Consider the following 19011-nt stretch of genomic DNA (forward strand, 5'->3'; position numbering starts at 1 on the left):
AGTTTGTCAGTCCTCTGCTCCGGGGCCACCCACATCTCCCTTTGTGGCTGGTCCCTCTGCACCTCCACAGCGAAGGCGACGCTCCCCTGTCCCGCTTGGGGACGGGTGGGGGGTGGCAGGGCTGGGGACCCTGCAGGGTGGCCCCCTGCCACCCTTCTATTGTCTCCCCCCACCTCAGCCCCAAGTTCAAGTTTGTCCCTGATTACCTCATGTCTGGTTTCCGTTGGCAACGAGACAGCTCGGGGCCGCCGCTTCCCTTAACCCTTCCCGGCCCTGCCACACATGACCCGAGAGCAGCAGGTCTCAGCCACCCCTCCCAGGGACGCGGGACACCGCTTCGGTTCCCGCTGCCTCAGTTTCCCCATCCCTGAGGCCTGGGGAGGCTCCCAGAGCACGACTGAGCACACGCACGCAGGGACAGGGACAAGGGCCTCGGGGTCCTGGGGCTGCAAGCGGCCGTGACCCCTGGGGGGTTGGGGGTGCAGGGGTCCCTGCACCCTGCTGCTCTTGGGCTCTCCCGGCACTGCCCCGTGTCTCCTCCTCAGGGACCCAAAGGCCTCGGGGTGCTCTGCCCACGTGTAGGACTGGGGAAACTGAGGCAGGGCAGGGGGCTGTGGTCAGAGATGGGGCCCCGGTGTTTGCCCCCTGCTACGGCACAGCACCCTTGGGTGTCCCAGCTCACGGTCCCCGAGCGCTCACACCCCAGCACGGCACAGCCCAGCACCCTCGGGTGCCCCACAGCACAGCTCATGGTCCCCGAGCGCTCACACCCTGGCACAGCACAGCACCTCCGCGTGCCCCACGGCACCGCTTCGTGCCCCGAGTACTTGCCCCCGGCCGGTGCAGCGCCCTGGCGTGCCCCCAGCACGGTGCCATCCACACACCGACCCCACTGCCCCGGCACTGGCGTCACCCGCAGGGCAGGGCTGCAGCCTCCCCAAGCTGCCCCTGCTGGGACCGCTAAGGCTGGCCAACTCGTATCACAGGTGAGGCAAGTGCCCGCACCCGCCCAGGCGCTGGGGCCGCCTTATGAACCACTGGTTAAAAAATACCCAGGACTAATGACCGGTCCCTGGAAAGACGCACGCTACATCCCGCTGCGCGCGGAGCAGCCGGCAGGCGCGAGGGGCAGGAGCAGGGTGCCTGTGTCCACCCGCAGAGGGGACACACAGCCCTGGTGCCCCTTGTGCGGGGATGCTGCGGGCAGCCCGGCTGTGCCGTGCGTGGTGCCAGGTGGGGCACGGCCAGAGCCTGGGGAGAGGAGCGCAAGGTGCCAGGTGTGGGCACGGCAGCGGCCTCCCTCTGCCCTTGGGGACCCTTGGTGGCCCCGAGCCACCAGCAGCGCCCGAGGCCCAGGCACAGGGCACCGGGTGGTGACAGCCCCGGTGGGGCAGCGCCCGCAGCGGCGATGGTGAGGCAGCGATGCCCACAACAGCAACGCCACCACGGTGGTGACACCCGTGACAGCAGCGCCCACAGTAGCGATGCCTGTGGCAGTTACACCCACAGCAGTGATGCCACGGTGGCAACACCCACAGCGGCGATGCCCACGGCAGCAATACCCACGGCAGCAACGCCACGGCAGGGATGCTCATGACGGTGATGCCTGCAACGGCCACGCCCATGGTGGGGATGCCCACGGCAGGGATGCCCATGGTGGCACAGCCACGGCGGCAACACCCACGGTGGCAATACCACAGCAGCGATGCCGTGGCGGGGATGCCCACATCAGCAACACCACGGCAGCGATACCCATGACGGCGGATGCCCGCAAGGGCCATGCCCACGGCGGCGATGCCCACGGCGATGCCACGGCGGCGGTGCCCTGGGCGAGGGCAGGAGGGTCCCCCCAGCAGCATCCCCGCTCTCACCTGTGCCTGATAGATACTCCCAGGATCCCTTGGTCCTAATCCCACGAAGGAACGGTTCGCAGGGGGCGTGCCTGGTGCAGAGTAGGCTGGGGAACAAACGAGAGCTCGTTAACGGGGCTGCCGGTGGCACCGCCATCGTCCCCCCCGGGGCCGAGCCCGGCCCGCGCCCTGGCACTGCTGGGACGGGCGTCCCAGGCACCGGGAGCTGGTGGCCAGGCACCGTCCCTGGCCGTGCCCCGGCAGCAGGCGAGAGGAGACCGGGGATGCTGCGCCCGGGGCGGTGCCACTCGTGCCTGTGCCCTGCTGGAGGGGCAGAACGGGGGGGGGGTGAGATGCCTGCGGGGTACGGGCGCAGACCGGTGGGTGCTCCCCTGCAGTGCCGGCGCTGCGGCCTCCTGAGCGGAGCTGCCGTGGGGTGAGCACAACGGGAGCCACCAGCTCCACTGGGCCATGTCCCCCCCACTGCCACCTCCGCCCCCCAGCTGGGGGTCTGGCAGTGGGACCTCCAGCCCCACTGAGCTCCTGGGCTCAGCCCGGCTGGAGGCAGGGTGCTGCCGGGGAGCACGGGGCGGGGGCTCGGAGCCAACTGGCCTCTGCGCCCCTTGGGGACAGCCCGTGTTCCCTGCGTGCAGCCCTCCCTGAGCCCGGGGGGGGACTGGCACTGCCCGGTCCCTCCCGGTGGCCGTGGGCCTGTCACCAGCCAGGCCACGCCGTGCCGAGCTCTCCCCTCCAGACCAGACAGACTTTGATTGCTTCACGCTACGTAACCCCGACACTGGCCGGCTGGTGGCACCCAGCAGTGGCCTGTCCCCCCAGGAAGGTGCCCCCCGGGCGGGGCTCGACTCTGTGGGGACGTGGCAGCCTCTCGGGGTACCAGGAGGTGTCCCGCAGGTACAGCAGGATGGGGACAGGGACAACCCCCTCGCGGATTGCTGCAATGGCACAGTGTCCCACCGCTGCGGCACGCGCCCCGACGCCAGCCCAGGGGTGACACCAGCATCTCCCCTCTGCAGCCGCGGGCCCAGCGCACCAAAATCCTCTTGGCCAAGGTGCTAAAGCCCCCTGAGGTGCGGTGGAGGGGGACGAGCTTGTCAGCTGCTGCTGCTAACGAAGGACCCCCGGTGCCTCCCGTCAAGAGCTCCGAGGGGGCCCGCACATGGTCCTTGCACCCACGTCGCTTCACAGCCCCTGACCAGCTCGGGGTCCCCAGCGGCGGGGACCCCCGTGGCAGCGAGAGGACGGCAGCCCCGCGCGGCGCAGCCAGGCACACAGCCCCCAGCCCCAGCGCCGCACCCAGGCCGGCTGGTCCCCACGTCACCGGCAGCACCGCCGCCGCCAGCTGCTGGGGAAACTGAGGCACGGAGAGACGACAGCCTCCCCCACGAGCCCTGCCTGCGCCGGGGGGGTTTGGGCAGGACAGCGGCTTGGGGGAGCACCACTGCGGCTCCTCTCCCGTTCCCCTGGCCGTCTCAGAGGGACGCAGGGCTCGAGCTGGTCCCTGGGACCAGCATGGGACCCCCCTGGCTTGGGGGACCCAACAGCCGCCTGCCCAAACCCTGCCTGCTCCGACCTGCCTGAGACCCAGCAAACTCATTGTGTGCCGGCTGCTGCCCTCTCCCCGGCTGCGGGGAGGCCACCTCTGCCAACACCCCCCCAGCAGCACTGAGATGGTGGGGGGGACCTTGCGGGGGGGGCTGCAAGAAGAGGGGGCCGGCCGGGCCGGGGAGAGGGGTGGGCGCCGCGGGGTGCTTACTGGGTGATGTCGGTGAGGTCGTCCCTCCCTCGGTAGTTGTCGTGGTGGATTTGGTGTCAGGAGAGACGGCCAAGCGGGGCATGCCGGGGGGAGGTGGCGGCGCCAGCATCTGCGTGGGCAGGTAGTGGCTGGGCACTTTCACTTGACCACTTCCATTTAACTGGGGACATAACACAGACAGAAAAACAAACAGCACAAGCCATTAGGAAGCACGCGCAGCACCGGCAAAGCCGGCCCGGTGCGCCCCCGGTGCTGCCTGGCACGGGCGCAGAGCATCCCTCACCGCTGACACGAGTTTGTTGGGTCTCAGAGCAGCCCTGAACGGTCGGCGCCAGCAACAGGGAAATCACGGCGGCGCAGGGGGTTTTGGGGTGGGCTGGGGGGAGGTGTGGGGAGCCCCCGTGGTGGCTCATGCTGCAGCCGGGGCGCTGTGCCCCCCTCTCCGCGGCGGCAGGAGGCCTTTGAAATGCTCACCCGTGGGGAAGGGGCACCCCGCGGCCGTGGCTCGGTGCTGGCTCTCAAAGGCTCCTGTACCAGACCCCCCCCCGCGCAATGTGGCGGGGGGGCTGCTCCAAATCCAGCCTCCGGCAGCCCGGCACTGAGCCGCTGCGCAGGGGAAGAGCGGCTGCGCCCCTCACCCTGGCATCAGGCCTCAGCGGTGAGGGGCGGCGGGTGGGTGCTGGGCAGAGCTCTGAGGGGGTCCCCGAGACCCTCTGCACCCCGGGGGCAGAGTGGGAGTGTGGGGCACAGGAGTGGGAACGCAGCCACCCCCAGCCCCCAGCTCTGGGCACAAAGGCAGCCTGGGGGTGTGGGGTGCTGGGTGCAAGGGGTGCGTGGTGGTGGGTGCATGGGGTACTGGGTGTGCAGGTTGCTGGGTACAAGGGGTGCTGGGTGCACTGTGTGCTGTATGCGCAGGGTACTGGATGTGTGGGGTGCTGGGTGTGCATGGTGCTGGGTACAAGGGGTGCTGGGTACAAGGGGTGCTAGGTGTGTGGGGTGATGGGTGTGCAGGGTGCTGGGTGCGTGGGGTGCTGGGTACAAGGCGTGCTGGGTAGAAGGGGTGCTGGGTGCGTGGGGTGCTGGGTGCTGGGGCAAGGGAAGGCTCACAGCAGCACAGTGGGGCCCTGCCACCCCCCGGGGCTGCGGGGGGACACGGCGCAGTGGCGGGGCTGACGGGTCACCAGCTGGCTGCGCGGGCGGACGGGCCACGCGGAGCCCATCGCTCTCCTGGGCACGGTGGCGGACGGTGGCTCTTTGGCGACGGTCACACATCTCCTGCCAGACACCCCGCTCCCACTAGACCCCTCCCGCCCCAGCCCCAGCTGACGGCTCAGCCCCGGCACCCACCGCCCTGTCCCCCCTGCGCTGAGCCAGGGGACGGCACCTCCATCGCCAGAGAAACGAGGTGCCAACACCAACCAGGCGCAGCCGGCGCTCCCGAACCAACGCAAGGCACCGGCCAGAGCCGCTCAGCCCCCGCCGCAGCGGTAAGGACACCCTACGGGCTGGGTGCCCGCCCCTGGGTGCCGTCATTGCACCCCGACCCCCCCATTGCGGCGGCGGTGGTGGCGGTGACGGCGCTGGCGGCAGATGATCCAGGGGACACGGCTCCGGCAGCCCAGCCGGCAGCAGCCCCCGAGGCCCCACGGCGAGGTCGGTGATGGGACGCAGGGATGGGGCCGGATCCTTACCGGTCCGGGCTGCTGGTTGGACGGGTCGCAGGCCAGCGAGACGAGATCTTTCAGCGGGTCCTGCGGGTTGAGATGAGGCGGGTACCGAATGGCCGTGTGGGGGAAGTAGGTGGAGGCCGTCTGGGGGAGGATGGAGGTGGTGGGGAAATGCAGCGCAGACGACGGGTGCGGGCTTCGAGCGATACCTGCGGGCGAGAGCACAAGGGGGGACCCCCCCGGCATCACTGCGAGGTAGCCGCTGCCACAGCCCCCCGCCCGCTTCACCCCCTTGCTCCGTGCCTCGGTGTGTCCCCCCCAGGGCACTCACCGCTGTGCACCGCGATGACGGGACGGTGGTGCTGCGTGAAGCTGCTCAGCCGGGGCGAGGAGTCCTGGGGCGACGGGCTGTTGAAGGGGGACTTGTCCATCTCTGTCTTCTTCACGGTGGGAGAGATGCCTGGGGAAAGCCAGGCGCGGCGTCACACCCCAGCACCCGCCGCGGGACCCCGAAGTCCCGGGGCTGCTGCCAGCTCGGCCCGGGGTAGGGGTGCTCGTTCCTTGGGGCAAGGGGCGCCCTGGGTACAGGCTGGGCATGGGGAGGGTGCGTGGGGGTGAGAGTGTGTGTGCACACACGTGTGCGTGTGCAGGAGGGTGTGCACACGGGTGGGCACCTCTAGGGGTGACCCGCGGGTGCACACGTGCGCACGTGTGCGCACCAGCATATGGTGTGCGTGGGTGTGCACGTACCGGCGTGCGTGCACGTGTCTGCACCTGTGTGAGTGTGTGTAGGTGCACACGCGTGTGCAGGCGTGCGTTCACAGACAGGCATTAGCCAGAGAGTGTGTGTGCGCCTGTGTGCACAACTGCACGTGCAAGCACACACGTGTGTGTGTGTGTGCAGGTGGACGTGGCTCTGCGCGTGTGCACGTGTCTGCCCCAGGCGCACAAGCGGGTGCCCCCACGGGTGCCCCTGCAGCCCGCCCTGGGCACCCACGTCCCCTGGCGCCCCGGTGCCCTTGTGAGGAGCTCCCAGGGAGGCAGAAAGGTGCCAGCTCGGGGTGGGGAGGGGGGTGACCCCTCCAGGGACCTGCAGCCCCAGCCCCCAGGACCCCCCCGTGCAGCGCCAGACGTGTGGGTGCCCCGGGGCCACCCCATGGCTCAGGGCCGAGCTGCGGGGGGGGCAGCGGGCGTACTAATCCCCCCCCACCCCAGCTTTAGCCCTGGCCATTTGGCCCAGGCCCGGTAATGGGTTTAGCCCCTTCTCAGCCGGGCGTTAGGAGGATTTCCCAGAACATCCCGTACGGGATTGCCGTAACCCCCCCGCCGCCACAGCTGAGCGCCCCCGCCGCCCCCCCGCATCCCTGCCCCAGATCAGGCCACTGGTGGGGGCACAGTGACACCCCAGCGCTGCTCCCTCCCGCCGTGCCCCCCCCCCACCCCCGTGCAAAGCTTTGGGGAGGGGGCTGCACCTCCCCCGGGGACCCTCCTGCCCTCCCACCTGCCCCCCCCGGGCACCTGCCCCCCGACATATAGGGGGGCTCCATCCTGGGCCAGGACTTGCCCCCTTCTGACACAAACGGTGCCTCCAGCCCCCCGGCTGGGCACCCCCCAGGCTCTGGCAGGGTTGGGGGGCTGGGACAGATCCTGCCCTGCGCTGGGGGGGGCAGGATAAGAGCCAGGGGGGCAGAAAGCCGAGCGGCTCCTTCGCCTGCAGCCTCGTGAAGGCGCCCCGGGGCGTGGGAGCCGCCGTGCCAGCCCCGCAGCATCGCTTTAATTAGCCCAGCCCCCTCTTTTCTTAATGAACAGCTAATTGGGGCTGTCTAGACAGGAAAGGGAAAAAAAAACGCCGAGCAAGAAAGCAAGCTGTCCATAGCGCCAGCGGCCGTGGGGCTGGGAGAGGCCGGCATGGGGCTGGGGCGCTGGGCTGGCCCTATAGGAAGCACCTATAGAGAGAGCCAGTCCTTGAATAGCGGCGGGGGGGGGGTCCTGCAGCAACACTGCGGCAATTACAGAGAGCCTGTGCCTTCATGGGGGGGCTATAGCAACACCTGGACACCTATAGAGAACCTGTGCCTAAATCTGGGGGCCCTATAGCAACCCCTTGGCACCTATAGAGAGCCTGTGGCTTGATGGGGGCTCTGTAGTAACCCCACAGCACCTATAGAGAGCCTGTGCCTTGATGGGGGCTCTGTAGTAACCCCTTGGCACCTATAGAGAGCCTGTGGCTTGATGGGGGCTCTGTAGTAACCCCACAGCACCTATAGAGAGCCTGTGGCTTGATGGGGGCTCTGTAGTAACCCCACAGCACCTATAGAGAGCCTGTGGCTTGATGGGGGCTCTGTAGTAACCCCTTGGCACCTATAGAGAGCCTGTGGCTTGATGGGGGCTCTGTAGTAACCCCACAGCACCTATAGAGAGCCTGTGGCTTGATGGGGGCTCTGTAGTAACCCCACAGCACCTATAGAGAGCCTGTGCCTTGATGGGGGGCTCTATAGCAACACCACAGCTCACAAAGAGAAGCAGTAACTTGCTGGGGGGCCCTATAGCAACACACCAGCACCTATAGCCAGCTCATGCTTTGACCTGAGGGCCCTACAGCAGCAGGAGGGCACCTATAGGGAGGTACCTACCCCCTTCCATGTCTTCTGTCCAGTTGCGGCTGCTGCTGGTGGGGGAGTTGGAGGAGGTGTAGTACTCCCCCCCCGGGCTGGTGTCGATGTCGTCCTCCATGGACCCCGACTTGTGCCGTTTGCTCCTGGGGGGCAGAGAAGGGATCAGCACCAGCCCGCGGCAGGATCTGGCCTGCCCCCTGCCTCCCCTGTGGCCAGACGGCCAGTGGCCCACAGCTGGGCTCAGGCTGGCCCTGGCACCACCCCGGCATCGCCCCGGCATCGCCCCGGCATCGCCCCGGCATCACTCCAGCATCACCCTGGCATGGCCCCGGTGTGGCCCTGGTGGCACCTACCCGCTGGAGGAGGTGCTGGGCAGCGTCCTCCTCATGCCGGTGCTGGAGGGGTTCAGGTCGTAGGCCAGGTGGCCCTGCAGCTCCCCCAGGGAGAAGTTTGGCCCCGTGCCTGTCACCACCGGCGCTGCAGGGAGAGAGGGGGATCAGGGGAGGCCTGGCACTGTCCCCCGCCGGGCAGGAAGGGGACCCCCAGCCCACAGCCAGGGTGGGGGAGCTGCCAGGACGCTGCCGTGCCCGCGCAGCGGGGGGGAGGTGGTGGCATCATGGTGGCACTCACTTCGGGACACCTGGATGAGCTCGGTGACGCTGAACACCCCCGAGGTGACAAAGCTTTCCTGGAAGTCTGTTGAATCTGTGCGGGAGAGAGTAGGGAGTTCTGAGGGGGGGTGGACAGGACCACCCCTCCTGCCCTGCTAGTGGCGATGCTTGAGGGCACCCCAATATCCCCAAATCCCCCCTAACGCCACCCACCCCCCCCGGCTGGCTTAGCTCCACTTCCCTCCTCTGGCGAGTGACCACCCTGACCAGTCCCCTCTGCTGAGGACCCCCTGGGGCTGCTCCGTGCCTCAGTTTCCCTATGGCTGAGCGAGCCGGCGGGGCTGGGGGCTGCGCCCCCACCGTGGGACCCCTGTGGCAGCTGCTGTCCCCGAGGGACACAGCCCCAGTCGGGCCCTTGTGTCTGTGGGATGAGGCTGAGGCCGTGCCCAGCTCATTGCAGGTGCCAGGCAGTGGCTGTGGGGGGCACCCGAGCAGCTGTGGGGAGCCGCTGGCGCAGAGGGCACGCCCGCCTGCCGAGGGGGCCACCTCCACCGCAGGGACCCCGGGGACGGGCTCGGGTGTCCCTTGACCTGCGCCCTGAGCCCCGCCCGCCCCGCTCACCCAGCGTGATGGGTTTGCTGTCCTCCTGGTCCGAGCCGATGCCCGTCCGGGGGCTGCTGCTCTGCTCTGCATCTGCGGGAGGGAAAAACCGCCGGGGTGAGGCCCCCGCAGCGCCACACGCCAGGGCCACCCGCTGGCCAACCGCCCCTCCCGCCGCTCTGCTGGGGGGGGAAACTGAGGCACGGTCCGGCCAGCGGCTCCCACTGCAGGAGGGCCACGACTGAGCCGCCACGTCCCCAGCCACCGAGCGTCCCTCCCCGACGGCGGCAGGAATGGGGACACCCCCCCGCTGCCACGCAGGAGGGAAACCCGCGGCGCTTGACCCACCCCGAGGCAGGGTGACGGCCGCCTGGACACGCTCCTGCCTCCTTCCTCCCTCCAGCTGCCCCCGAGGCCCGGCCCTGCCCCGCCGGCAGCGTCCCCGCAGCCAGGCATGACCCCTGCCGCCCCACGGCACCACAGCCTGCCTCCCCCAAGCCCCCCGGAGGGCAGCAGGGCCATGGGGCAGCACCTGCGCTGACCCCCGAAGCCCTCCCTGTCCCCGCTCCATCGCAGCTAAAAATAACCCGGCTCAGACGCTGAGCTCAGCGGCACCGGCACCCCCCGGCATGGCACAGCCGGCGCCTCCCCGCACCCCGCCGGGGGCTGAGCCACACTCAGGAGCATCCTTCCTCCCCGGCACAGGCTTGGCCACGTGCCCCTCGTCCGGCTGCTCCTAGAACCCTTCCAAAACTTTCGCCATGTATTTCCCCATCTCCTCGTCCTTCATCCTGCTCCTCCATCCTCCTCCCACCCCTTGGCCTTCGGCGTTTCTCTTTCGCAGCGCTGGCTGATGCTGGGAAAGGGCCGCGACAATCCAAACAACACCGTCAAAACAGAGCGGCCGCTGCTGCCAGCCCGCCTGCTGGGGCTCGGGGTTTTTTCCCTTTCTCTCCTTTTTTTCTCCCCCTTTTTCCCACCCCCCACCCCGTGCTCCCCCCCAGTCCCTTGCGCACACACGGCTCCCGGGGTGGTTATTTTTGGCCAGCCAGGCCGAGCCATGTGGGCAGCGGGGCCGCGCCGCCCCCCGCCCCGACACCCCCGGGTGCCGCCCACGCCACCCCCAGGGCCACTTGACGTCGACGCCGAACGCAGCCATTTTGTCTCCCTCCCCAGTCGCTGGCGTTCCTCCCCAGCCTTTCCCCGCGCCGGCCTGGCAGCCCTTTCATGCCGGCGGCCCCGTGGCATCGCGCCCCAACGCCGCAGCCCGCCACCAGCCAGCCCCGTGCCCACGCGCTTGCCCGTGCGCTTGCCTGCACACTTGGCTTCCTCCAGGCAGCCATTTTAGGGAGCAGAAATTCCCCCGGTGATGGGCGCTGGGGTTTATTCCCCCCCTTCTCTCCATTTCTCTTTTTTTTCTCCCTTTTTTTCCCCATTTTGAAAGCTGCCACATGCCCAAGAGTGTGGGAGTGGGCGGTGGGCGTTAGCAGGGCACAAGTGAGCTGGGGAAGGGGGCGAGTGGCAGCAGGGACCCCCCACACGCCCGCGGGCACCACGCGGCCGGACACAGCCCCTCCTCGCCTCTTAAAACAACAAATCTCGCAGCGGCTCTGGAAGTGGTTAGCGGTGGAGCCCGGCCAAGGCACGGGGCGGTGTCTTGCGGTTACAGTCCCGAGGCCGGCCCGGCTCCCCATGCACCCCCCCGCCGTCGCCTCAGGGCTCCCTGGCCCCCTGCTCGCCCCCAGGGATGGCACCCGCCTGCCCGCTCCTGGGGGTGCTCAGCCACTAGGAAGCCCCCCCAGGCTGTGCCCTCACCCCGCGGCCTCCGAGGTGCCCCACGTGGCTCTCAGCTGCGCCCACAGGACCTCCCACGGCTGCTCGCCCTGAGATACCCTGCATGGACCCTGCTCACCCCCAGATGCCCCACGCGGACCTTTCCTCACCCCCAGATGCCCCACATGGACCTTTCCTCACCCCCAGATGCCCCACGTGGACCTTTGCTCCCCCAGGATGCCTGGCACAGCCCTTTGCTCCCCCCAAAGCTGCCCCCTGCTCCCCCAGGGCACCCAGCAGGGACACTCGCTCACCCCAGGTATCCCCCCCGCCCCCCTGGGTTCTCCCTGTGCTCCCACACTCCCCCACCAGCATCATCCTGACCCAGCTCCACCAATGCCACCCCACCTACCCCTGCTCCTGTGGGGCACCCCGGGGGCCTGCCCCCAACCCAAGCACCCCAGTTCCAGCCACAGCACCCCAAGAAGCACTGGGGACTTTCCCGAGCCCTGAGGTTTGGCAGCAGGACTGGACCCTCCCGGCACCCTGACGGAGGCACGTGGGTGCGGGGCTGGGGGCTCGGTACCCCCCCCCGCTGCTGGCGATCCTCGTGGCTGGGACGGGTGAGCTCGCCAGCAAATTTCTGGCTGCCTCCTCTGGCGCGGCGCGGCCGGGCCAAACTCTGCTCTCACCGCCATGTGACGGCTGCCTGCGGCCGGCCGGCGCGCACTAAAATGGCGAAGGGATCACTGGGCTCCCACCGCAGCCTCGCTCCCCCCAAGGGATGTTTTGGGGGGGACCAAATCCCTCACCCAACAAGTGGCTCGGCTGCACCAGCAAGGTGAAAGAAGCCCGGGGGGCTCGCTGATGGGGGGCACCCTGCACCCTCCGCACCCCCCGCGGGTGGCGGATGGAGGTGAGGGGCCCTGCTGCCACATTGCGGGGAGCCTGGAGGGGGGGTTCGACGCTGGGATCCCCCCCCAGCACGGAGGGGGACAGCGGTTAGTCCCAAAAAGGTCGATCCAATCGCTTTTAAAAATAGCAAAGTGTGTGCTGGGGGGGGGGCGAGGGCTGCCTGGGCTCCCGGCCGCGCTGGCAGCCTGGACTGATGCCACCCATTGAATTATGGATCCCCGGCACCCCGGCCCTGCCGGCTGGCAGGGTGCCGACGGCCCCACGGCGACTCCTTGCCCGTGGCTTCGGCGCGTGGGAACGACCCCGGGCAGCAGGACTGGCCTTGAGGGGGGGGGTCCCTGCGGGCCGGGTGCCCCCCGGGGCTGGCGCGGCTGCGGGAGAGCCCTGGCTCTGTGCCCGGGCGCTGACAGTAACAGGGCACGGTGTTACCGGCAGCGGTGTGGGGCGCAGGCGCAGAGGCTGGAGGATGCTGGGGGCTGGTGGAGCCGCTGGCGCCGGCGTGTGTGGCCCAGGCCCCCCGGCGAGGGCAGCAGCTTTCTGCCTCCTCCCCCAGCGGTGCTAGCGACGGGGCAGGAGATAGGCCAGGCCTCAGCACTGCTGCCTGCAGGTTCCTGCCCCTGTGCCTCAGTTTCCCCTGGGGCCAGCTCGGGGTTAAGTCCCCTGGGGAACTGCTCCCTCGCCTCTCCCTCAGTGGCAGTGCAGCCCTACTACCTCCCCAGCAGCAACTCACAGCTGCCCCAGTGCCTCCGGCTAGCCCTCCCCCATGGCGTGCATCACTAGGGCCCAGAGTGAACAGCCTGGTCAGGATGGGGGACACCTGGAGACCTGAGGGAGCCTGAGGGCTGTAGGACAGTGGCCCCACTGCAAGGGCTAGGGGTGGGCGAGGCTGCGGGGGCCAAGGGGGGGGCTCCCCGCCAGACCCTCAGCACCCCCTACCCCGCAGTGGCCCCACTGGTCTGAGCGGCTCTGCCCGTCCCGCTGCCGGCCGGGCTGGGGTGGCCCTTACATAAAACCCGGAACAGACCCGCTTGTGTAACCTCCTTTATATAATACCCCCAGCAACGCCGTGTGTGTGCCGGGTAAATCCCAGCTCAGCCAGGCTGCCCCGCGCGCCGGACCCCTCGGCCATGCTCTTTATAACGCCCGCTCCCCCCCCGGCCCCCCCGCCCTGCCCACGGGGCTGCGGTGCTACTAGGGGGTGAGATGAGTTTGCTGGGTCTCAGCCCGCTCCCCGCCAACGCCGCGGGGGCAGCAGCTTCTCCACCCCAGGGAGGTCCTGGCCGGAGGCATCCCCCGAGGTGGCGGGGGGGGACGGACGCGCCCCACTGCCACGTTCACCGGCTGCAGCCAGCTGGCCCAGGCGGGAGGCTGGGGAGGCGCGAGCACGTTGGCCGGCGCCTGCGAGCAAGGAACGAGCGTCGGCGCGCTGGGAGTGAGCGGGTTTGTCCTCGGCCGACCCCGGCCGGCGCGAGGAGATGGCAGCAACCGGGGGGAACCCCCCCAGGCGGGCAGCATGGCCGCCCCCTCGCTCGGCCCTGCCAGGCCTGGGCCACATCCAGGGCTGCCGGCGCCCGTGGAGGCGAGCGGGGACAGATGGCAGCGGACAAAGGGACGGGGGAGAGTGGGATGGACAAAGGGATGGCTGAGCCCCCTGCCCCCCTGGGACACCCCCCCGCCCGGCGGGGTGCTGGCACCCAGCCCCTGTGCACTGGGCTGGGGGGGCCGGGGGGCACCCGGGGGTGCAGCTGCTGGGAGAGGATGGGAGAGAGAGAGAGAAAGGAAGGGAGGAAGGGAGGGAGAAAGAAAGAAAAAAGGAAAAAAGTGAAGGGAAAGAAATAAAAGTAAAGATAAAAATAAGAAAAAGAAAAAAGAAAAAAAAAGAAAAAGAAAAGAAAAAGAAAAAGAAAAAGAAAAAGAAAAAGAAAAAGAAAAAGAAAAAGAAAAAGAAAAAGAAAAAGAAAAAGAAAAAGAAAAAGAAAAAGAAAAAGAAAAAAAAGGAAAGAGGAAAAGGAAAAAGAAAGTAAAAAGGAAGAAATGAAAGTGGAGGGAAATAAAAATAAAAATAAACGAAAAAGAAAAAGAAAAAGAAAAAGAAAAAGAAAAAAAAGAAAAAGAAAAAGAAAAAGAAAAAGAAAAAAGAAAGGAAAGGAAAAAGAGAAAGAAAAAGAAAAGAAGAAAATAAAAATAAGGGAAGGAGGAAAAGCTGACAGGGAGGAGGGAGGGAAGGGAAAGCAGAAGGAAAGCTGGAGGAAAGGCAGGAGGGCAGAAGCAGAGCAGGAAGGAGAAGGGGGGTGGGGGGCAGGGGTGGGGGGACACCTCAGCTCCGCAGGTGCAGCCCGAGGGTCCCAGGCCCGGCCCCCGTCTGCCCTGGGCGGACCCACTGCCCCTGCCTGCCCTGCCTGCCCTGCCTGCCCTGCCACGGGGCCTGGCCCTGGACAGCTGCCGGGGGCTGCCAGCATCTCGCTGCCCCACCAACCCCAGCCCCACGGCACAGCCCCACGGCACAGAACAGCCCCTCCGCAGAGTCCCACGGGTCCCCCCATGGCCCCCCTGACCCCTCTCTCACCCCCCCACGGACCCCAGGCATCGCTCCTAGTGCATCGTGGGAATCTCCCGTCCCAGGGCCAAGGTCTGAGGCCACACAGGGCTGGGGGGGGTGGGGGCAGGTTCAAGCCCTCCTCGGGACCGGCCGAGACCCCAGCGTGGGGGCGGGCATGGCAGGGGACCCCAGACCCCAGCTGGTGGTGCCAGCCCAGCTGGGGGGCGCAGTGGCACGCTGGGGGGCTTGGTGGTGTCTGTGCCCCCCCCGCCGTGCCCGCGGCCACCGGCGGGAGGGAGCGCCGCGGGCATCTGCTGGCCCAGCTGTCCCTTGCCAGCGCGGCACGGAGCCGGGCGCCCGGCCAGGATGGCAACTGCAGCCCCGGGGAGGGCACGGCGCTTGCCAGCACGGGGGGACGGCGGGTGGGGAAGGCGGGGGACGGCAGGTGCTCGCGAGACGGAGCTCACTCATCTTTTATTCATCGGGCGCCGAACGGCGCAGGGAACCGCTCTGGCCCCTCGTCCCCAGCGCCAGCACCACAGGACGTGGCGCTCGGTGCCAGGTCCCCGGCAGGCACCGCTCCCCCTGCCCGAGGCCGTGGGGCTGAGCACGGGGCAACTCGCTTCACTGGTGCCGCGGGGCTGGGGCTGCCCCCTGCCAGCTGGGCATGCGGGGAAGCCACCGGCGCTGGCCCGGCTCTGGCTGGGCGCACTGCGGGAGCCGGGGAAGCCCTGACCTCCCCAAGGTCGCCGGCACATCGATCCAGAGAGCTCCAGCGCGGCCAAACCACCCCGGCTGCCGCCGCCGCGCTCACGGCGGGGCCGGGCACGGGGACAGCGGGTGCCCCAGGCGCTGACACCCCAGGGGACGGGGATGGCCGGGGTCGCTGCACCCCGCAGTGAGCCCCTTCCCACGCTGCCCCTGCGGCACACAGCTGCCAGGGGCAGGAACCCAGCGCCTGTCGATTCTCTGATGTCTCATACCCTTGTGCCCTTCCCGGGGGGGTCTCTCCTCCCAGATCCCCTGGGCTCTGCCCATCCCGCTCCCCTCAGCCCCGGCCTCCCTGCTGGTTCGGCCGGGAGTGGATTGATACCTGGCGCAGGAGGAGGGTTTGCCCGCGTTTATCTCTGCGCTGGGGAGGGGTTCTCTGGCCCCCCTGCCCGCCGGTGTCCAGCTCTGCGAATGGCAGAGCCCAAATATTGTGCACCCCATCAATCTCCTCGCAACCCTGCCGATAAATATTTGCGCGGGGGCTGGCAGAGCGGCGCTGCCTGGGGAAACGCCTGCTCCTCCATCTGGAGGGACCGCGCAGACGTTTGGCACGGCCGGCCTGGCACGGCCGGCCGGCGCGCTTGGGCTGAGAGCCCTGGCACGGACTCCCTGGCAGATTGGTGCCATCTGCCTCCCGCCGCAGCCAGCGGCGAGGCTGGGGAGGGGAGATAAGGGGCTGCCAGGCGGTGGGCGACGCAGATGCTGGCACGGCGTGGAGGTCCCTGCCTCCCCCTGGGTGCTGCGTGCCAGCGGCGGCACGGCCGGCTGCACGTGGCAGTGGGGTGCCGGGGGGGGGGGGGATGCCACCCTGGGGCCTGCCGCCTGCTCGCCCGGGGCACCCATCTGCTCTGACCCTGCACGGCCCGGGGGGGGCACAGCCAGGCTCAGCCGCCAGGCGTGGCCAGGGGAGGCTCACTGCAGGGCAGAGCCTTGTGTGTGTCCCCCCCCTCACGTTGGCTGTGGGGACCCTGCCAGCCCCAGAGCACCCCAAAGGGTGCGAGGGCCAGCACTGATACCATCCTGGCCCCCCCCCCCCCCCCTCCAGCTCCTGGAGCCTGGTCAGGATGGGGTTCAGGGATGGGGGTACCAGGATGGGGATGCAGGGATGGGGGCATGAAGAGGGGGGGCCAGGGATGGGGGGGGGCAGGGATGAGGGGTGCCAGGATGGGGGTCCAGGGATGGGGGAGACAGGGATGAAGGCACAAAGGTGAGGGTGCAGCAGGGAGGGGGGGCCCACAGTGGTGGGGAGCACTGAGGTGAGGGTGCAGGGAGGGGGGCACCAGCCCCCCCAGACTGGCTGCTGCTGTCAGGAGCTGCTGGGAGGAATCTCTCTGTAATGCTTCGAAGGTCCTGGCACCATCGACTGGGGAGATTGATTACCATTTTACTGCAATGCTTTTGACTTTCACCAGCGACCTCCGAGCTCCCCCCCCAGCCCCCCCCCCCCCCCCCCCCCCGCTGCACACCCAGCTCTGGGCTGCAGCGCTATCCCCTCCCCCACTGCGGTGTGCAGAGCCCAGCCCTGCACCCAGCCCTGCTCACATCCAGCACCCAGCCCTGCACCCATCCTGCACCCATCCTGCACCCAGCCGGCAGTTCTCCCTGTCCACGGGGGTACCCGTGCGCCCGGGGCTGGCGATGCGCTGCCGAGCGCTGGGGAGCGGATCCAGGCGGCCGGCACCCCCCCTGCACCCCACGGCAGCCCCGCCGGGGCCAGCGGGGGTGGGACGTGGCCTCCCCCGCAGCCCAGCATCGCTCGTGCCTCAGTTTCCCCACGTGCACCCAGGGCCACGGAAACCGGGTTGGTCTTCCAGGCAGAGGGCTGGGGGGCAAGAAAGAGCCAAGAGGCAGAGCTGGCCCTTGGCATCGGTCTGGGGTGGGGGCTGGGCACCAGCCCCCCCCAGGCTGCCCCCGACCCCGCGGAGGGAGAGCGGGGCCGGGGGGGCTCCTCCACCATCTCCCCTCCCCGGCGTTGCCAGAGCAGTGGCTGGGAAATTGTGCTGACACCAGCAAAACGGGCCGGGTGTAGGCGGGGGAGCCGAGAGCCCACGTGCTCCAGCCTGATAACGGGGGGCCGCGGGGGCTGCGGGGAGCTGGAGCTGCCCAGCCGGGGGGGCTCCACGCAAGCAAGATCCCCCCCAGCCTCCTCCTGCTCACCCCCCAGCAACAAAGGGCTGGGGATACTGGGGGGGGTGGGGTGGCTGCAGGGTGAGATGTGCGAGGGGGGAAAGCGGGCAGAGGGAGCGGGAGCGAGCAGGCAGGAGGGAGCAGGCAGGAGCGAGCAGGCAGGAGGGAGAAGGCAGGAGGGAGAAGGCAGGAGCGAGCAGGCAGGAGGGAGAAGGCAGGAGGGAGAAGGCAGGAGGGAGAAGGCAGGAGCGAGCAGGCAGGAGAGAGCAGGCAGGAGGGATCAGGCAGGAGGGAGCAGGCAGGAGCGAGCAGGCAGGAGCGAGCAGGTAGCGTGCTGGGCAGGGAGGAGGCCCTGGGGACTCCCAGCACACCCCAGCGGTGCCGTCACCCGGCCTGGCCACACAGCGCAGGGTGCCACTGGTGCGCTGGCGGTTTCCCCACCAACACGGCACCCGGGTAACCCCTCTCTAGCCACAGCCCCACAGAAAGTGCCCGCTGTGGGCCGGGGCAATGCTGAGCACCCACCCTACCACAGCACCCAGCGCCCTGCAGCACCCCGGGGGCCCCACCCCCAGCACAGCTGGTGCCACTGGTCCGTCCCGGTCCCCCTTAACCGGGGCACAGAGCGACCTTAACAGGGAAAGTGAGAGGCTGCCAGGCCTTATCAGAGAGTATTTACAGCCACTGTGTTCCCAATTAGACAGTCAGGTGACTGCGGCTGCTGGGGACCCAGACGCTGGGGTCAAGGTCGCCGGTGGGGGCGGGGGGTGGTGGCAGAGGGGCAGCCACCTCCCCGGGGACACCCGCCGGCTGTGGCGTGGCCAGGGAAGCCGCCGGCGCAGGGACCCATCACAGCTGCCGTGGGGGTCCTGGTCTCTGCTGTCATCACAGGGCTCCCAGTCCAGCACGGGGGTGCTCCCAGTCCAGCCCAGTACAGGGTACCCCCCAGTCCGGCATGACACACAGCCCAGCCTCCACCCAAGCCAGCGCAGGGTGCCCCCAGCCCAGCATGGGGTGCCCCCAGCACGGCATGCAGCACCCCAGTTAAGCCCAGTACCCCATCCCAGTTCAGTCCAGCGTGGCCATGTCTCAGCCCAGTACACGACACCTCTAACCCTGCCCAGCACCCCATCCTGTGCAGGGCACCCATGTCCCCACGCCAGCCGGTGCCTGGGACACCCCTGTCCCCAGCACAGCACCCACTGTTCCCATTCCCAGTGCGCCGCTGGGAAACGGGCCCCATCCTGCCCGCGAGCGGCGAGCCACGTGCACGGGCATGGGGGCACCACACGTGCGCATGCGCTGGGGGTGCGGCCGGGCGGCAGGTCCTGGCTGTACACGCGTGTGTGACTGCACACCCCCCCCCCCCCACCCCGATCGCCCACACCCCCCACCTGCATGGGGTCCCACCTGGGCCTGGGGCAGGATCTGGCCCCCGCGAGGCTGTGCCCTGCTTTTCCCCAAAGCCAGGAGGGCCTGGCAGTGTCCCCCAGCGCCCTGCCCGGGACAGGCAGCTCCATGGGGAGCAGGGGGGGTCACATTGCCATGCCTCAGTTTCCCCAGTGTCACCCAGCGTGTCCCACCGCTGGCTGGGCGGGGGCAGAGCAGTCTCTGGCTGCCCATGCTCACCGTGATTCACGGTGCTGGCACCCGCTTTGTTGGGATTGCCGGCACCGTGGTGCCCTCTGTGCTGTCACTATCTGTCCCTGGGCCCTGGCCAGTTCTGGGCAAGGAGCCACCAGCCCCACGCTCCCCCCGCTGTGGTGTCG

The 19011-nt window shown here is 68.8% G+C and overlaps 1 protein-coding gene across 4 annotated transcripts in view; it reads right to left on the reverse strand.

The window, feature by feature from the left end:
- The window catches only part of NFIC (nuclear factor I C), a 47473-nt gene that overhangs the window by 6003 nt on the left and 22459 nt on the right, over nt 1–19011 (reverse strand). For 2 of the 4 annotated variants that reach the window (XM_074808879.1, XM_074808878.1), the window contains exons 3-10: nt 9139–9210; nt 8537–8611; nt 8260–8383; nt 7925–8049; nt 5623–5751; nt 5316–5500; nt 3625–3784; nt 1872–1957 (exon numbers count right to left, since the gene is read on the reverse strand). In XM_074808879.1, coding sequence (XP_074664980.1) covers nt 1872–1957; nt 3625–3784; nt 5316–5500; nt 5623–5751; nt 7925–8049; nt 8260–8383; nt 8537–8611; nt 9139–9210 — 956 coding nt within the window. The remainder of the gene's footprint in view (nt 1–1871; nt 1958–3624; nt 3785–5315; nt 5501–5622; nt 5752–7924; nt 8050–8259; nt 8384–8536; nt 8612–9138; nt 9211–19011) is intronic. The other 2 variants (XM_074808880.1, XM_074808881.1) reach the window with 2 other exon arrangements.

This window comes from Strix aluco, chromosome 29 (genome assembly GCF_031877795.1).
Source record: "Strix aluco isolate bStrAlu1 chromosome 29, bStrAlu1.hap1, whole genome shotgun sequence".
In the NCBI taxonomy this organism is placed as follows: Eukaryota; Metazoa; Chordata; class Aves; order Strigiformes; family Strigidae; genus Strix; species Strix aluco.